Source organism: Pempheris klunzingeri, chromosome 6, assembly GCF_042242105.1.
Source record: "Pempheris klunzingeri isolate RE-2024b chromosome 6, fPemKlu1.hap1, whole genome shotgun sequence".
Taxonomy (NCBI): domain Eukaryota; kingdom Metazoa; phylum Chordata; class Actinopteri; order Acropomatiformes; family Pempheridae; genus Pempheris; species Pempheris klunzingeri.
The window spans coordinates 5,812,455-5,830,205 of NC_092017.1; the positions used below are offsets into that span (position 1 = coordinate 5,812,455).

General features: G+C 42.0%; 1 protein-coding gene across 1 annotated transcript in view; it reads left to right on the forward strand.

The window, feature by feature from the left end:
* Positions 1-17,751, forward strand: part of kif1aa (kinesin family member 1Aa) — a 35,197-nt gene that overhangs the window by 11,758 nt on the left and 5,688 nt on the right. The window contains exons 13-36 of the mRNA XM_070831619.1: positions 1,905-2,013; positions 2,915-2,994; positions 3,345-3,420; positions 4,059-4,138; positions 4,247-4,353; positions 4,460-4,540; positions 4,664-4,844; positions 5,142-5,214; positions 5,557-5,647; positions 5,737-5,885; positions 5,984-6,162; positions 6,415-6,552; positions 8,184-8,504; positions 10,692-10,810; positions 10,912-10,997; positions 11,095-11,224; positions 11,510-11,663; positions 11,780-11,870; positions 11,959-12,077; positions 12,168-12,223; positions 13,756-13,864; positions 14,063-14,129; positions 14,240-14,324; positions 14,435-14,540. Of these exons, the coding sequence (XP_070687720.1) occupies positions 1,905-2,013; positions 2,915-2,994; positions 3,345-3,420; positions 4,059-4,138; positions 4,247-4,353; positions 4,460-4,540; positions 4,664-4,844; positions 5,142-5,214; positions 5,557-5,647; positions 5,737-5,885; positions 5,984-6,162; positions 6,415-6,552; positions 8,184-8,504; positions 10,692-10,810; positions 10,912-10,997; positions 11,095-11,224; positions 11,510-11,663; positions 11,780-11,870; positions 11,959-12,077; positions 12,168-12,223; positions 13,756-13,864; positions 14,063-14,129; positions 14,240-14,324; positions 14,435-14,540 (2,787 nt within the window). The remainder of the gene's footprint in view (positions 1-1,904; positions 2,014-2,914; positions 2,995-3,344; positions 3,421-4,058; positions 4,139-4,246; positions 4,354-4,459; positions 4,541-4,663; positions 4,845-5,141; positions 5,215-5,556; positions 5,648-5,736; positions 5,886-5,983; positions 6,163-6,414; positions 6,553-8,183; positions 8,505-10,691; positions 10,811-10,911; positions 10,998-11,094; positions 11,225-11,509; positions 11,664-11,779; positions 11,871-11,958; positions 12,078-12,167; positions 12,224-13,755; positions 13,865-14,062; positions 14,130-14,239; positions 14,325-14,434; positions 14,541-17,751) is intronic.

Below are 17,751 nucleotides of genomic sequence, written 5' to 3' on the forward strand. Positions count from 1 at the left end.
GAGGATCTAATGAAAAGACACTATTGACTTGCATCAGAGGAAATGTAGAATTTAGTGTCAACAGCAAGAAGCCACATTGATGTTAATTTATGTTGACTCAGGTGTTCAGGAAATAACCAGTGAATGTTAAAATCCATGGATATCTTTATCTAAAGGTGTTTCGCTGTTTCTCCTTTTCTCTTTCTCTCTTTTTCTCTCTCTTTATCTTCTCTTCTCCCAGCATATCGAGCGTCTGGTGCCGATATAGATGGTTTGAAATGTGTGTTTTCTGACTCTTGCTTTTGCTCTTGTGGCAGCTTAGCAATGCCGGTGCTTACTGTGACAGTAAATAGCGCCTTTTTTGTTCTCTGCAGCACCACAATGTCATAATGTTTTAGCCACGTTGCACTGAAAAACTAGTAGCCAATGTTAAAGCAGTATAAATAGCACGTAGTCCAGGTCTGAGGGTGATTTTCAAGCTTTGTCTTTTTCTACTATTTGTGCCATGTCATGGTGCTGAAGAAATCTCTGAATGGCTTTGTAGCTGTGGCATTAATGAGACAGAGGTTAAATATTCATAAAACAACTAAACAGTGCAATGCAACATGGAAGATTATGGGCTATAATAAAACATGTATTATGCCAATCTTTAATTTCCCTGATGTAGAAACTGTAGCTTCCCATTCCCCTGGCAGGGTCTGTCTGGCTCTATCGCCTCCTGTTGGCAGCCAGAACAGACAACATAAGATGATGATGCGGCCATCAGTTACAGAGAGTATGATCACTTCCATAATGTGGATCTCTGAGGTAGTCATCTCATTTCATGCCATAAATTTTTATTGTCTCTCTATAATACATGACTTCATAAACTGCCCCACGAAGGCAATATTATGTGATCCATCTTGGCAGGCAACAGCCTGTCCAGATGGATGGGTGTGATACACTTTCCTAATTTATTGCTCTGTGTTGCCATAGCAGCAGCTGCAAGGTTGATATTCTTTATTTTGTCGAATCTGTCGTAGGCTTTTTGAGATGCCACAACAAAGCAAAGATAAAACACTGAACAGAAAATAGAGAACATGCTGTAAAATCTGGTCCGTTGGTAGACTGTTTAGATAAATAGAAACTATACTCAATTTTCCCCAAAATATCCAATGAGGACTTTCAAGTCTGCCTAAACAAACAAACCTCTGTCTGATTCTCTGCCAGAGAAATGGATTTCTGCTCTCATTCATTTGTTTGACATTGCTAATTTTAGAGAAGCACTCTGAGCATTAAATGCATCTTGCTGTTTTTGGATAATAATCTTAATTGAGAGCTCTGGCTTCCCAATGTTCTCTGTAGGAAATATGACCCTATTACAAATGAGTCATTATGTCTCTGCACAAAGGGTGGCCTTATTTTCCATACATGATGACTCATTTTGTTTCTGCTGTTAAAGATGGGACGAGCAATAGAATATCCCCGTCTCAGACTAGGTTTTCAGTATATAGCAATTTTACATTTTCTTGTTTTTGAATATTCCTGCATTTTGACACTGTGCTTGAAGTTTTTGTACAATAGCTGCATTTTCTTTGGTCATGTTGCATCTTTAAGTTGGTCTTCTCTGCGCGTGGCTTTCTGCTGGTGCTGCCCTCGCTTGATTGCTAGAAGTTCAAATTTCTCTTTGCTAGTTTTTGTGCGTTGTCTCAGGCCACATATCTTCTCTCTTTTTCTTTTCTATTCTCCCTTCTCTTCTCTTCCTTATCTGTTTGCATTTCTTTGTTCCCTATTATCGATTCCTTCCTACCCCACTTCCTGTACACACCCTGTCCCCCTTCCACGCCGGCAGACCTATCCGATTACAAGAACAATAACAATAAAGGCCAAGCTGTGAATCAAAGGGATGATCTCTCCACAGTGACCAATGCCATGACGGGGATGAGTCCCTCTCCGTCTCTCTCAGCCTTGTCCAGCCGTGCCGGATCCATTGCCAGTCTACATGACCGCATCATGTTCAGCCCAGGCAGTGAAGAAGCCATCGAGAGGCTGAAGGTGAACGCTGCATAACACAGTGCAGTTCTTTAAACCCACACTCTGTATTGATACAGTGCAGCGTAATTGTACTGCATGCATATTGGCTATTCCCAATGCTCATCACCTGAAAATTGTGAAATCATATGCAGATAAATCTTCTGTTTCTTCATCAAGCATTTTTACTCATAACAAATGTCACGAGAAGAGCTAAAACAACAATGTATTAGTCTGTTTTTCAATACCATGTGACAGACCCAGACTGGTCCATTTGTTCCCACTGAAGTCATCAATCTCTCAGTATCTTTGGGGCATTTTGTGCGTGTGCTAGAGAATCAATAGTAGAAAGAGGGGAACTGAGGGGAGTGACAAGGAGAGTAATATGCAACAAAGACACACTCCGGGGGCGTCGTGGTTCATGATCATTGATTTAAACCCCCTATAGTTTTGTTTTTAAACAAGATTAGATAATTTTCTGGAACAGTGGATCAGTGCAGTTTTATCCAATTTTACTCAAACAGGAGTAAATTGTACAGTTGTGCATTTGACTATTTTCAGTCATGGATTTGGTGCTCTAGTGGTTATATATGACAGCAGGACCATGCACAGTGTGTGGGGTTGATCAAAATAAACTAACAGTGCCCACATTCATTGTAATTAAGGAGCATGTCGACCAGTGCAACAGTGTGGCTCGTTGACGTGTTTTTAACAGCTTCTGTGGAGACAACAGTGGAGCTATACGGGTCAGAGGAATAAGAAATAGGCAGTGGATGCAAAGACAAAAATTGTCAGTGGGATCAATTCATTGTTGCTTTTGGTCTTTTTAGGGGATTGGTCGACAAAAAGGAAAAAAATAGAACACCATCATCAGACATGTCCTAACAATGCCTGTTCACTTTAATTACCACTGTTTTTAAAATAGGAAACAGAGAAAATCATTGCTGAGCTCAATGAGACTTGGGAAGAAAAACTTCGCCGAACAGAAGCCATTAGAATGGAAAGGTGAGACATAAAAAAATCCCCTTTTCATTTTATTTTTCTTAAGTTTACTTATACCTACCTACTGATACTTATCCCCTTCGTATTTTTATTGTTTAAAAACAGACACATATAATTAATTAATTAATATACAAGAAAAATATATTTTATAGTATACTTAATAATCCTGTTTTTCTATACTATAAAATCTTTTAATTCAGTCCAAAAGCAATGAGGTTGTATGTGCAGTATGGAATACTTTACATTTGCGCAGTTAAAAAAAAGGAAAAGGAAAAGAACAATCTCATATAAACTATACTGATCTTGGCGAATACAAAATAATGAAGTTTAATGAGACTGATATCCATCCACAGAGAGGCCTTGCTTGCAGAAATGGGTGTAGCAATGCGGGAAGATGGTGGGACAGTTGGTGTGTTCTCTCCTAAGAAGGTAAGGAAGGAAATATGAAACATCTCCAAAAGTCCTCTGTGATCTTATTCTTACAATTTAAATTATTCACTACAATGCTTGTTTATTTACCCCAAAGCCTTCCGATAACCCTAGAAAGCCCCAGCCTGTGTTTATCGACACAGTCGGGTTGTTTTCCCCCAACGAGGTTTGTAGCTGTGAAGTGTTTAAAGCTCTCTTCTTCTCTGAGTGTCACTTCAACAGGAGCCTCGGCAAGGCAGAGCAGCCGAGGGTTTTTCTTTTTCATTAAGTGTTTTCTAAAATCTACTCCATTACTCACTTCAAACACTCCCCAAAGGCAGAAATTTGTGTAAACATGGAGGAAAATTTAATGGTAGCACCCCCATTTCAGTGATTTATGGCTGTTTGTAGCCCTATAGCATCTGACTGCACTACATTAAACACACATGCTGTGCAGCAATGGGGAGTGAATTTGACTGCATGGCTTTAGCTATTTGCAGATCATTTGATGTTTGTAACTGGGAGAGATTGCTTTTCAGCTCTCTGATGTGCAGTGTATCCATATGTTATCTTGTAAATAACATATGGATAATGAGTGATTTGTGTATATTACTCACCAAATCTCTACAGTCAGTAAATTGCTCCTTGCTTTGTGGCAGACACCCCATTTGGTGAACCTCAACGAGGATCCTCTGATGTCTGAGTGCCTGCTGTACTACATTAAAGACGGGATCACCAGGTTAGATAGATGGAGGGGTGGTCTTCCTTTCCTTGACATATGAAATCATATGCCTTATTTTTTCACTTGTTTGCTCTGACATCATATTGTCGTTTTCTTATTTTTTAGGGTAGGACGTGAGGACGCCAGCAGTCGTCAGGATATAGTCCTCAGCGGCCACTTCATCAAGGATGAGCACTGCACTTTTACCAGTTCTACTGGTCCACTGGGAGAAAGTGGGTGATCTATATTTGACTCCTCAGGCTTGTAGTTGTGTACACGAGAGTTTAATACTGTCAGACAGTAGTGAAGCTTCATATTTCCCTCTCTGTTCCTAAACAGCAGTTGTGCTAGAGCCCTGTGAAGGAGCTGAGACTTATGTCAATGGAAAGAGAGTGACAGAACCCACAGTCCTCAAATCAGGTCACTGAGACATTTTTTTTGTGAATTTCACCTTTCCTTATTCATAGTGCCTTGGGGCAGCATGGATGTGGTACAGTCTATATGCTTTGATTTACCTCAACATGTTTTTTTTTTCCTGTTTAGGAAATCGCATCATCCTGGGGAAGAGCCATGTGTTCAGGTTCAACCACCCTGTGCAGGCCAGGGCTGAGAGGGAGAAGACCCCCTGTGCCGAAACCCCTGCTGAGCCTGTGGACTGGGCCTTCGCCCAGAGGGAGCTGCTGGAGAAACAGGGCATCGACATGAAACAGGAAATGGAACAGAGGTACTTTGGGGAAATAATGAGCCATTCAACTTTTTCAAGAAAGGTTGCGTAGGTAGCAGATAGGGTCTCACTACAATATTTTAGACAGGAACAACAGATAAGGAGGTCAGGAGGGAAAGAAGTGCATTCCTACTAGTAATTGAACAGCTGCCACATTATATGAGCATGCAGCACTGCAAATGGTTTGCAGCTGCAGAAACTTGGCAATGCCAGTGCAAAAACCAAAGCAGTGTTTCCTTTGAGGTGATGCATCACCTGTCTCAGGCCTGATTTGTTTACTTGTGTTTATGTTTTCAGGCTGCAGGAGTTGGAGGATCAGTATCGCAAAGAAAGAGAAGAGGCCAACAACCTTCTGGAGCAGCAAAGATTGGTACTGCAATGAGCAGCTTTGTGTGATTCATTATGTTTATCATTAAAGCCACAGGAAGCTAGATCTAACTAAAATTATATTTAATTTGTATTCAATCTTTTTGCATGCTGATAGTTTACATGTTCTGTAATTGAAGTTACAAAAAATATCAAAATAGAAGAAGCAAAAAAAAAAGCATCTCTTCACCTCTCATACTGGACCTTCATCCTTTTGTAGCTTTCTATTTCAACAACTATTTTAATCGACCAGACAGTTTTCTCCCTGACATGTGTCCCTAAATGGTTTGTTAATGTGCTGAGACCAAATGTATTTGTCACTGGTATGCATTAATCAATTGTCCAGGATTATGAGAGCAAGCTGGAGGCTCTTCAGAAGCAAGTGGACCGTTACTACCCAGAGGCCCCTGAAGAAGAGGAAGAGCCAGAAGAGGAAGGTAGTAAATTAGTGGACACAGATATATATATCTATGTTGGTGGTAAGCAAATCCTCTCCAACTGATGTTTTAACTTTTGTTGCCCACAGTGCAATGGACAGAGAGGGAAAGAGAGCTGGCTGTGTGGAGCTTTCGTAAGTGGCGTTGCTACCAGTTCACCTCTCTCCGTGACCTGTTATGGGGAAATGCCATCTTCCTGAAGGAGGCCAATGCCATCAGTGTGGAACTCAAGAAGAAGGTCCAACATGTTGCTGTCATTTAACCTCCATTATATCCACAGATTGAAGTTATGTTATGGCTGTGTGACCACACCAATGTTTTTTTGTGCCCCTGTAGGTCCAGTTCCAGTTTGTGCTGCTCACAGACACTCTCTACTCCCCGCTGCCTCCTGACCTGTTGCCCCCAGAGGCAACCAAGGACAGAGAGATACGACATTTCCCACGCACCATTGTGGCCGTGGAGGTGCAGGATCAGAAAAATGGAGCCACCCACTACTGGACGTTAGAGAAATTAAGGTACATGAACACAACAATGTTTTTAAAACGTCTGAGGCCAATATATTGCTGATAAATGAATAATTACACCCACAAATAAAAATGTCCACAAGCCTTTGATAAACAGTAGAAACAAATGATGTTTATAGTGTCTTTGTGAGGGATACATTTGATACAATGGACAGTATTCACTGAAACAACACTTGTCATTAGCTCCATGCAGTGCTTGTTTTTGGCACAATTACTTCATGTCGCAATCGTTCCTGCTTGCAGGCAGAGACTCGATCTCATGAGGGAGATGTATGATCGTGCTGCTGATGTGCCCAATAACACCACTGAAGACAGTGAAAATGTGATGACCGGAGGGGACCCCTTTTATGACCGCTTCCCATGGTTCCGTCTGGTTGGCAGGTAAATGCTGAACACCATTGGCCCTGTACAGACTATGGACAGAACAGGAAGGCATTCACACTGAACTCATGCAAAGGTCCAGAGCAGAAACAAACAGAAGCCCTCTGTTACTCATACTCAGGATAATGGGAGGCTGTTGTCCACATATTAAGTGCCACATATTGTGCATCAGCATGAAGTAGTTTGCAGCCCACTTCATTATGTTCTCTCTGTCATTACATATTGAAGTCTGTTGTTCCCAGTCTATGTTCTGAGTGCACCACTATCATATTTATTCTCATTTGCACTAACAGCTTTTAAATATATTAATAAGGGCATATTCATGATTTTTAAATAAACCTGTGCTATATCTTCGCATACTAACCAAGTTTTAAGTCAGTGTCCTGCCAATTTTCAATGTTGAGTGAATGTGCTCTATTAATAAGTCAAGCCCTTTCTTTTTGTGGTAGCCATTGTGATTTATTTTTTCCCAGAGCATGGCTTGCGGCATTAACACAAAGGATGGATTGACAACCACTGGAAATGATCGATACATGCTTGTTGATTCCAGGCCCGTTTTTTTTTAATGGGAATAATCATCCACGGAACATTTGAGATCGACTTATTCAGTCCTCCTACTCAAAGCCTGCTGTTTCTTTCTCTCCCACTTTGGCACACAGCCTCCCAGTCTCTCCGCCAAGCTCTCTCTCTCCCTCTCTCTCTCCTTTTCTCTCTTGCAGATGGGTCCTACACACAGTCACATGGCCCTGTTACATAATATTTAGCATATCAAGCATTTAATGTCATTAAGCTCCTGCAAGACAAGCAAACCTGGTCAAGGAGTAATCTGAAAAATGTTCCCTCGAAATATGTTGTATGTCAGCTCATTTAGATTTTTTGAGTAATCCATGAAACCAAAAGCACCAGATCTAATGAAATGTAGTCCCCCGGACAAATTATGGATCAGCAATCAATTGGAGATTGATGTAGCCGGTTTATTTATATCAAGTGTGTATTTTCTTTACTTAGAACTAAAAAGACACCTTTTGTATTATGAACACTCTTTTAATATTTCCAGTAGTGACAAAATGTTATTATGTCATTAATCCGTTTTTAACTGTCTGGCAGCCTAGTTGGATGGTTCATAAGTAAATATTTATGATACTGAGAAGACAAATACAAGATTTAAAAAAAATGATAAAATAAAATCCCTAATAATGTTATAGAGATGACATACCTATACATGTTTTTATATATTTGTATTTGTCCAAAAGATTCTAGACATCCAATTGTCAAATGGCAAATCAAGTGACTGGCCTCTTTGGAAGCCAGCCTTTTTTCTACAGTGTCAATCATCATTCTCATGGTCTGGCCCACTGAAGTACTATACATGCACTCTTAGCAAAGGCGGTTAACTACGTCTAACAACCTTTGCAGCCTGTCTTGCACTCAGCCATCTGTCCTCTGTGACTCCACTGCACATGTATACTCTCCACTAATAGAGACAGCAAAAAGTGACTTTGGCTCTAAGGGAGGCAGGTATTCTCCTGTGGTCCAGACCATATGGTGCTCTACAGCCCCTCCTGTTTGAACAAGTGTGTGCTTTCTATCTAACTGTTCTAACCTAGTTCCCATGTCTCTGGCTGCACCAGAAACCCCATTTTCAAGACATGCATGAGCGAGCGCATGAGTGACCCTACCCCGTCCCCGACCCTCTCCAACTCTGAAATTACTGAGCTGGCTGACCCGCAGCGGGAGGGTCGAGGGGAGGAGGAGGAGTTTGAGGAGTTGGAGGACCTGGACGATGATATCTTTTTGGACGACCCGTGCTTGGAGCTTGGGGGAGAGGAGGAGGAGGATGATGATGATGATGATGATGATGATGATGATGATGAGGGAGAGCTCTGCCAAGGCTCCAGCGAAGGCCAGGATCCCTTTTACGACCGCTCACCATTATTCAGTGTAGTGGGAAGGTTGGTGAGGTTTCGGGAGCATGCTGGTGGAGGAAACTAGCTCTTTCACGCTGAGACGAAGGGTCTGTTCCCCTCGGTAGAAGTCAGCACGGATGAACTTGCATTTTTGAAAATGCAATACACAATACAGACACAGCACTAGAGTGTGTTCTCACAAAGTCATCACTCCGTTGTGGACTAGGTACATGAGATATGCTCATGAAATGGAAGGTTCTACAACATGTGAGTGTCTTTTGTTTTCTTATGTGGCAGCCACACATCTTCTGCCCAATTTAGCCTGCCTTTTGGTTTACAGACAGGCATTTTGCAATGAACCATCTAGTTGGGTCAAGTAAGTTATAGCTGTAATATCAACATGGAGTTGGATAGTCTCAGTGGGGATCTGAACACAAACTTGACCTATACTTTTTACCTTCCTTCCATTTTCTTAAACACTTCCTGCTTGTGTAGTACACCAAGTCAAACCGGCCACTTTAATTCTATTCCCCGTCTCAGTTGTCACTGTCACTGTGCCTCAAGTTTGAGACACAAATGTTCTCAAATGTCAAACCACTATACAGATTTGTTTCTTGAACATGATACTGGTGGACACCGGAGTAGACATTTCTGGGCGCCAAGGTTTATCTTTTGCTTTCTATCTTTAATCTCATCAAATCTGACTGTTGCTTGACTTTCTTTGTTGTTTTGCTGACTGTTTTTTCACACCAAGTTACACTAGATGCTTCTCCCGCATATTACAATCCTACTCATAAAACAAGTCCTTTCGTCAGCCCAGGGTGGGTCAGCTCATACCACTTGTTGTCATGGAAATCCAAGCAAAGTTGATGCTCAACGGCTGCTTGAGGTGTGTGTCTCACCGATGTGTGGCTAAACGAAAAACTAGCAGCTTTGAAAGAAGACCATTCACTAGTCAAAGCACTGACATGTCTCATGGAGCATATTCAGGTCTGATTTGCATAACACAGGATCCCACAGCGAAATGTTGTCACCATGCTGTGTAACCTGAATGAGTAGGAAAGAGTCTCAAAATTGGTCTCAAAAGTGGTGTTCAAGGAAGACTCAAAATCTCAAGATGAAAGAGCTGGTTTCTACTGCAGCTGTCTCTTTTAGGCATGCCAGAGCACAAGTCTTTTCATTTTGACCTTTTTTGTCAATTTTTACTTGAATACGTCTGATGATGAACTCGTGCCCCTCCTTTGCACAAATTAGCACTTTGACCCAGGGGGTGCACTTTGATTTCTGATGTCATTCGTTGGTTTTTGGTGTAGCATAAAATATATCAAGCTGTTGGCAGTTTTTATTCAAGCTGAACCATGTTCTGTATGATGATTTCTGTTCCATTTGCTTTTGATTCCTTTAAGTCGAAAAGTTGAAAGCTTTTTTGTTCACCCTTTTTTGTCCTGAGCATGCCTTTGCACCTCACCAATCTTGTCATAAGCCTCTCCTTTTTTACACTCTCCACCCTTAAATGTCTACCCCTATTGGTTCGTGGAAAACGTGGTCCTTGACTGCAAGATCAAATATCGTAGCTAAAAATTAGAGGCTGAGAAACCAAGAAAGAGAGGGATTTTTAGTGCAGTTCTTCCCACATTTATGGTCTCAATGGTTAGTCTTTGTCACTACCCTTGAAGTATTTTCTCACCTATTGCAAATACAAAATGCCTCAAGTGCTCATTTTGGCTCTGTAAAGTTCATATGTAGCGTAGGGTTTTAGTATTGAGGCATGTTCACAAGGCACATGTTAGCGCAGCAGCATTTAATTGTTAAGCAATGCAAAAAACTTTATTTCAGGAATGGAAATCATTGGTCATGAGGAAAACATCTGCTGTCCAGCTTCATTATAAGCTGGTTTCCAGTATTTTGAAGTCTTTTAAAGAGTTGACCCTTACACACATGCTCCTTAGCCTCACCAAGCTTTCATCAGTACAATACAAAAGTTAGGGAATACTGCATGTTCCCCATAATTGTCCTGATTATGTCATAATTTTGTAGGAAAAGCCCCCACAAAGCAATAGTAAAGGGCAGCCATGGCCATCGCAAGAGCAGTCCCAGCTTCTGTTTGGTTGCTTTGCAGCTGTGTGTTCTGTTGTCCAGTCCAGTGAAATTTTATCAAGTGTGAGCCATCTCCTTAGCCTGTTTGTTGTTAATCTTTTATCCTGTCTCTCTCTCTCTCTGCTCCCTATTCAGGGCTTTTGTTTATCTGAGTAACCTGCTGTATCCGGTTCCTCTTGTCCACCGCGTGGCCATCGTCAGCGAGAAGGGAGAAGTGAAGGGCTTCCTCCGAGTGGCGGTGCAGGCCATATCAGGTAAGGCTCGGATCCTCAGCCTCTCAATCGTTTAGACAAAGGACAGGCTGTGTGTGACTTCTTGAGGGAGTGAAGTGAAGGTGCTTTGTGTTTCCCTCCAGCTGATGAGGAAGCTCCCGACTACGGCTCAGGAGTGAGGCAGTCAGGCACTGCCAAAATTTCATTTGAGGATCAGCAGTACGAAAAGGTAGAGAAGAAATCACTATATGTAGTAGATAAAGGGTTCACCTGTACACAGTAACCTGCTAACCAGTCTGTTTTACACCTTGGTTTTGCAGTTCCAGTCCGAGTCCTGCTCCGTAGGACTGTCCCGTACAGGGATTTCCCAGGAGGAGCTTCGTATTGTGGAGGGGGAGGGGCAGAATGCAGAAATGGGACCCTCAGCTGATGAGGTCAACAACAATACATGTGCGGGTAATTGTATTTTATGAATGAATGGATGAATGTGTAGTGTGTTTGGGTATGTGTGCTGTGTAGTGCCCAACTCAGCCCAACAAATCTGGCACACCTGGTTCCCAGATTGATGCCAGACAGATGCTTTCTGCCTAAAAGACACAGGACGCTGGTCTGAAACAAGGAGCAGGTCATACCTGGCCCTAATAAGTCCAAATCAGTGGCCCAAGTCCCAGCGACTTGGCCTGCTACCTGAAATGTACATTTTAATTGATTTTTATTTTACATTCCTCACAGCTGGTGCAGATGAGCTGGAGAATCCACTGAAGGCCAATCTGGACGGACCGCTTGACACAACTCTGGAGCACCTGAGGATTGGTAATGTTTTTACCTTCAGGGTGACTGTCCTGCAAGCCTCTAGCATCTCCGCAGAATATGCTGACATCTTCTGCCAGTTCAAGTAAGCAGTTCATCATAATTTTGCCATTCTGATCCCATTTTTATCAACATAAGTCTCGTTCTTGTTTACAGTTTTACATGTGAATAGTTATATTTTGCAATTTGGATTGATTTCAGTTTCATCCACCGCCATGATGAGGCCTTCTCCACTGAACCCCTAAAAAACACAGGCCGTGGCCCCCCTCTTGGCTTCTACCATGTGCAGAATGTAAGAAGTATCAGCTGTGTCTGTGTACAATGATGAGTTATGTCTGGTTTTCATAGATCAAGTTAACATCCTTGTGTTGTTTTTCTAGATTGCTGTTGAAGTTACTAAATCCTTTGTTGACTACATCAAGACTCAGCCAATTGTGTTTGAGGTGTTTGGACACTACCAGAAACAGCCTTTCCTTCCACTCTGCAAAGATGTCATCAGGTACCTGGCAATGAAGTCTCCTGGTGGAGCTGACTTACACAGACAAAATTATGATGTGTGTTGATTATTTATCATTATCTCCACAACCAGTCCGCTTCGTCCCTGCAGAAGACAGTTCCCACGAGTGATGCCCCTGTCCAAACCAGGTAAACACACTGCTTGCAGAGTTTTCTGTGGTTGACTTCCACCATTTATTTATGTTGCATTGTCTTTGTACTGGTCTGCCTGCAAGTCATGTCATCTTAGCTTCATGTTGTTGGGTATGAGCAGTTGACTCTGACACCTCACCGGAGCGGGAGAAGTCGCTGGAGCTGATCCGATACCTGGTCCCAGATGTGTTCAATGGGGCGCTGGTGGACTCGTTGTCAGACCACGCTCTGTCTGCCGCTGGCTTGGCTGCTTCCTTCCTACTGGAAGGAATCGATCGAGCTCAGCTGACAGCTCCACCAATCTCTATCTGTTCAGTTATTAAAGCTCAGAAGCCGGGTTGGTTATTGATGTCAAATCCAAGAGAATCCTGTGGCCGAATGACTTTTTATATCAAGTGTTTATCTGGGTGTGACTTAAAAAATTGGCTGTTGCAATACAATGCAATTAATTAATTGACTATTATTTCAAAGGGTCACACAAAATGTCACTTTTGTGTAGAGATTCAAGCTGCTCTGACAACAAGCATAATTTTGCTGACGTATTAAAGTCCAGCTACTGGGCTGATGTTCTGTAACTGACCCTGTGAGGAGACCTTCCTGTGGACAGGGAGACAAAGTGTCACAAAAAAGAACAGAGTTTCTCTGCTATAGTTTGTATTACAGTTACTGCACTAGTAGAGGCTGCATGTTTCAAAAATGAAACTATTTGATATAAAAAGGAAGTTTTCTCATGTCAGGATTCAATTGGATTGGCTCTCTGGTGTACTGTGTGTTTGCTGTCGACCTGCGTGGTGGATTCTCCTGTCAGTTCCCTCTACTAGCTCTTCTTAAATCTGATGGAATGGGAATGTCAACTATACTGTATATCTAAATCAAAATACTATACAAACCACTGTATATGTATAATACACTTTATACTATATTTCTGCTTTAGCTTGGGTCAAACTCCAGGGCTGCATGGAAATGTTTTTTTCATGCATACTCTTAACTCTGAACTCCTTTTTGGCAACTACATTAAATTTGACAAATGCAGTTAACTCCTAGTCTAGAGGAGATTCAATCATTTATACAAAATAATGAAGAGCAACAACATTGATACTGTTAAAGGAGAATGTTGTTCAGGGAGTGCATATTCTTAACCTCATGCACAGGATGGCTCAATCTGTATTTGTTACCACAAGTGTGGCTTTCCTCCAAAGTGAGAGCCCACAGAGCAAGAGCTAGTAAAGGTTTATGAATACATATGTGAAATCTCAAATAGCATAAGCAAACAAAGATTTTTCTAAGGAAATTCAGTGGTATTCTCCTTTAAGAGAGGTCCACGTAGTTGCTTATAAATCTGCTGAAGGAAAGGAGCTCCCTCTACAGGACTGAGTGCCTCCTCTTTTTCCCCCGCATCACTGATTTCCTCTCTTCTTCCCTTTCTATTTCCTTTGTAGGGTTAGCGCTGCTCCTTGCTGTTAGTCACTAGTCTGCTCCGTGTCTCCCATCAACCTATCTTAAAGTGTCTATTTCCTTGTTCCACACAGTACCTGCCACTAAGCTGACAGCTATGACCCGCCCGCAGGCAGGACCCTGCCACTGCAAATATGATCTCATGGTGTTCTTTGAGATCTGTGAGCTGGAGGCCAATGGAGAGTGAGTGTCCTGTGTCACCCCTCGGCAAACTGCCAAACATGCTGGATTTTCACTCTGCTGTCGTTTGGGATGATTTGGCAGAGCTTTCCATGAAATAATACTCTAAACCAATAAGTACAACAATGATGAAAAATCACATAAAGGTCTCCCGCACTGTTAATCAGAACCAAATCATTGTTTTCATCTGTGTCTTCGCAGCTACATCCCTGCAGTGGTGGACCACAGAGGAGGAATGCCTTGCCATGGCACGTTCCTACTGCACCAGGTATATCAGCCACACTGTGAGCGTATAACGTTTGAATATTTTAAATCTACTGACCATAACCACACCTCTTTCTCCTTCTTTCCTGTCTGTCTTTGTCTTCACAATCACAGGGCCTCCAGAGGAGAATTGCTGTTACTATTGTACATGAATCAGGAGGTGACATGGAATGGAAGGAAATCCGTGAACTTGTTGTGGGTAAGTTTTGTTTTTCGGGCTTTCTCACCCTGAGCACCAAACCCTGCACCAACAGTGATATTGCCTTGTGTGTAAGCTGTTCTAACCGAGGCACTTTCTTCCCCTCCAAGGACGTCTCCGCAACACCCCTGAAGCTGATGAGACCATCATTGATCCCAATATTCTGTCTCTCAACATCTTGTCTGCTGGCTATGTCAGGCCTATGCAAGATGACCGGTACGTACTGGTGTAGGGATTTGATTGAAAGCTGTAATGAAGTATAACACTGGGCCAGTCCATCTGTTGGAGGTTAACTTAGATTTTGAATCTATAGGTTATGGCATGGAATTTCATATTTGATATGTATAGCGACCACAGAAATGTATATATATTCCAAGTTTGTGGCAGCTTCAATGAATTTGGAAAACTCTGCACCTGCAGTGGCAGCTCCTGGACTGGAACACAGCACATGGGCAAATGCATGGCGGAGTGAACCAGCTGTACATGTCAGAAAAAAAGCATGGCTGATGACGCACAACTTGTTATGACGAACCTCAGAAAGTTCTTTTGGATTTCTTATCTTTGTCATTGTGTCTGCATGAGTATAGTTTTCCCTTTCTAATAGGCTGCACATAAAAAATCCAGAGTGACCATGAGCAAAGTGAATCAGATTTCTTGAAGAGAAGCTTTTAAAACCCCAAACCTGCAAAATCAGTAGTTCTGAATTCACTTGACCATGCTGGCTGTGCGACCCTCCTTGGTGTTAATCTGTGCTGTTTGTTGTTTGACTGTCGTCATTGCACCTACATGTTGTATCTCACCTTGTTTATCACCTCTCCTCTAATCCCTCTCATCCCTCAACCACAATTACACAATTACATGTACTAACTCCAACACTGATCCGTTTATAGACTTCAAGAGACACTAATTTTTTACCAAGCAACTCATTTCACTGTATCTCACTGAGGAATGAAGAGGCCGTCATTATTTAATATGGTAGCACTCCCATATGAAAGTAGAATGCATGTCTTTCTAACTGATCCAGCAGCATGTACCACTGCAAGTAGTGTAAAGTCACCAACAAACCTTAAACAATCTGTATTTGGGCTCAATACGTTGTCATACATTGGACACAAAACATTTCATCATCACATTATTGAATCCTTTGATTAACTAAGAATCACAGATTGTAGATAACAATGAAAAAAGTTTCTGTTAATCTTGCACTGACTTGTCAAATGTCTTATTTTTGGGAGAAGGTATAGCCTGAATGAAATTCACAATTACAGGAAACAGCAACCCAACAGACCAATGTTATTGCTGAGTGAAATTCTCTCAGGACGTTTTTACCATTTTCACTATAGAAAGAAATTAGGTGACTCTTCGAGGCCGAAACACCTTATAGGGAAAACAAATGTACTGTAGTCTCCACAAACAGCAGCCAGCCAGTAGAGGGCAGTAGGTTTCTTTTAAGACTTGCCGTGATGGGAACTTGAGTTTTGGCGACTACTGATTTGTTATGTAGGTAAAATGTTATTAAAGAAATATAATTACTGGCTTAAAATAGCACTATTACCTCGTCATATGTCCTTTAACGTCCAAAATCCCTTGCCATTAATGTCAACACTTTATGAAGGCGCAATAACTCTTAAGCAGTAGTATGTATAATGTAGTATGTCTTCACAGTGTATTTTCAATGTATTATTTGGACAAATATCAATGTAGATTATACATGTTATATTATTCAAGTTAAACCTATGAAAACTGTATTTTTGCCATTTAACTCATAATTCTTTTGACCCTATGTTTTTGGCTCATTGCTTAATCCCTCTGCTTTCCAAACCACTCTCCAAAAAGCTTAACAATACCAGCAAACCATCAACCAGACCCGAGTTTCCTGAGTTTAAGTCGAAAGCAACTAAGCACTCCATGCAGCACTGCCCAGTGGCCCCACTCGACCGGCCTTTTTTTGACCATGATGCTGCACCCCTGAGGTTTTCAGCCCTCAGTGTTTATCCCGTGATGGTCTCCGTGGCCAAGAATTGGGTTTAAGGGCTCAGCACCGGTCAGGCTGTGGTCCAGTGCGGTCTCTGCTCAGTCTTGCAGAAACTAACATCAAGGTATATGTGGATGCTAACATTTTTCTCCCTCCAGTCCACTAACGGAATGTTGTTTTTTGCTTTTGCAGACAGTTTCTTGATTCGGACATGCCTAGGTATATTATTTTGCCTCTCTTCTCTTGCTCTTACGTTGCACAAACATATCTTTCATCTCTCTAATGTCCTCTACGCCCTGCCATTCCCACACGGCCGCAAGTTATTTCGTTACCCTCTCCTACTCTGCCATTACTGTCAGCAATTCATCCGTGCCTCTTTGTTTTCTCCCCCTCATGAGAAGTGAGGGATGTGGTTCTGCATGTCCCCGGTTCTCTTGCTGTGCTGGGTGTGTGTCTGAGCTGTTATCAGGCTGCTGTTTATGATGGACAGGGTCTGCATGGCTCGCTTTGCTTCACATGGACTGTCGCTGACCGTGTCTGCTGGAGGTGTCGTGGGGCCAGTATAACACTCTCTGTTTCCACTTCAGCAGTTGCTACAAGAAGCCATCCTATAAGGCTGATTTTAGAAAGTGTGCAGTCAACATCTGGTCACTCTTGCATTTGTCTTTTGGATAGAAATGGGGAATTTTAAAATGTTGCCAGTATTTCTTTTTATGCTCTTCTTCTCCTGATTGTGCACAGATTGTGCTAATTTATTTGCAGATTTAAAAGGCAGCAGAGTCCCATCCGACATTCTTATACTCCATATGATTTGCCATAGTTGAAGTGAAGGATTTCTGTGTGAGCCAGAGGTATGAGTACGACTTGCCAGCAGAGGGTAGCAGTGATCCATTATTGCAACACAGTTCATTTGCAACAACAATGGCAGAGACATGCATCCTGTCCTAGCAAGAATATACTACTGCTTTCCTCTCTCTACTTTTATTACTACATATATATTGCTGACCTTTGCAGTGAAGCAATATTTTGAATCCATTGATGTTATTTTTGTTAGTTACCTTTAATCCCAAGAGACCCAAGAGTACTTCCCATCACAGCTACAGAATATTAACAGGAACACTATTACACAAGTGCTGCAATATGGATCACATCATTTACAGTACTCGCTCTGGCACGCTATTCAAATGCAGCTATTAAAATGTAATCCAGTGAACCATTACCTCACCAGTAGCACTTTGCCCAAAATTGCTGCAATGTTGTGAATATTTTTAAATCTTGCTCGTACCTCAGTGAAACTCTGCCAAGCACCGGGAACAATCGGCTCCTCACATGTCACGCCAGCAGCATGACTTCAATCCTGGCTCACGCATTTTTAGGAGGTAGTAAAACACAGAGACGCACATGTTGGTGTAGCGCAAAGAGGAAATTGCTCCCTTGTAGTGTAAGCGAACA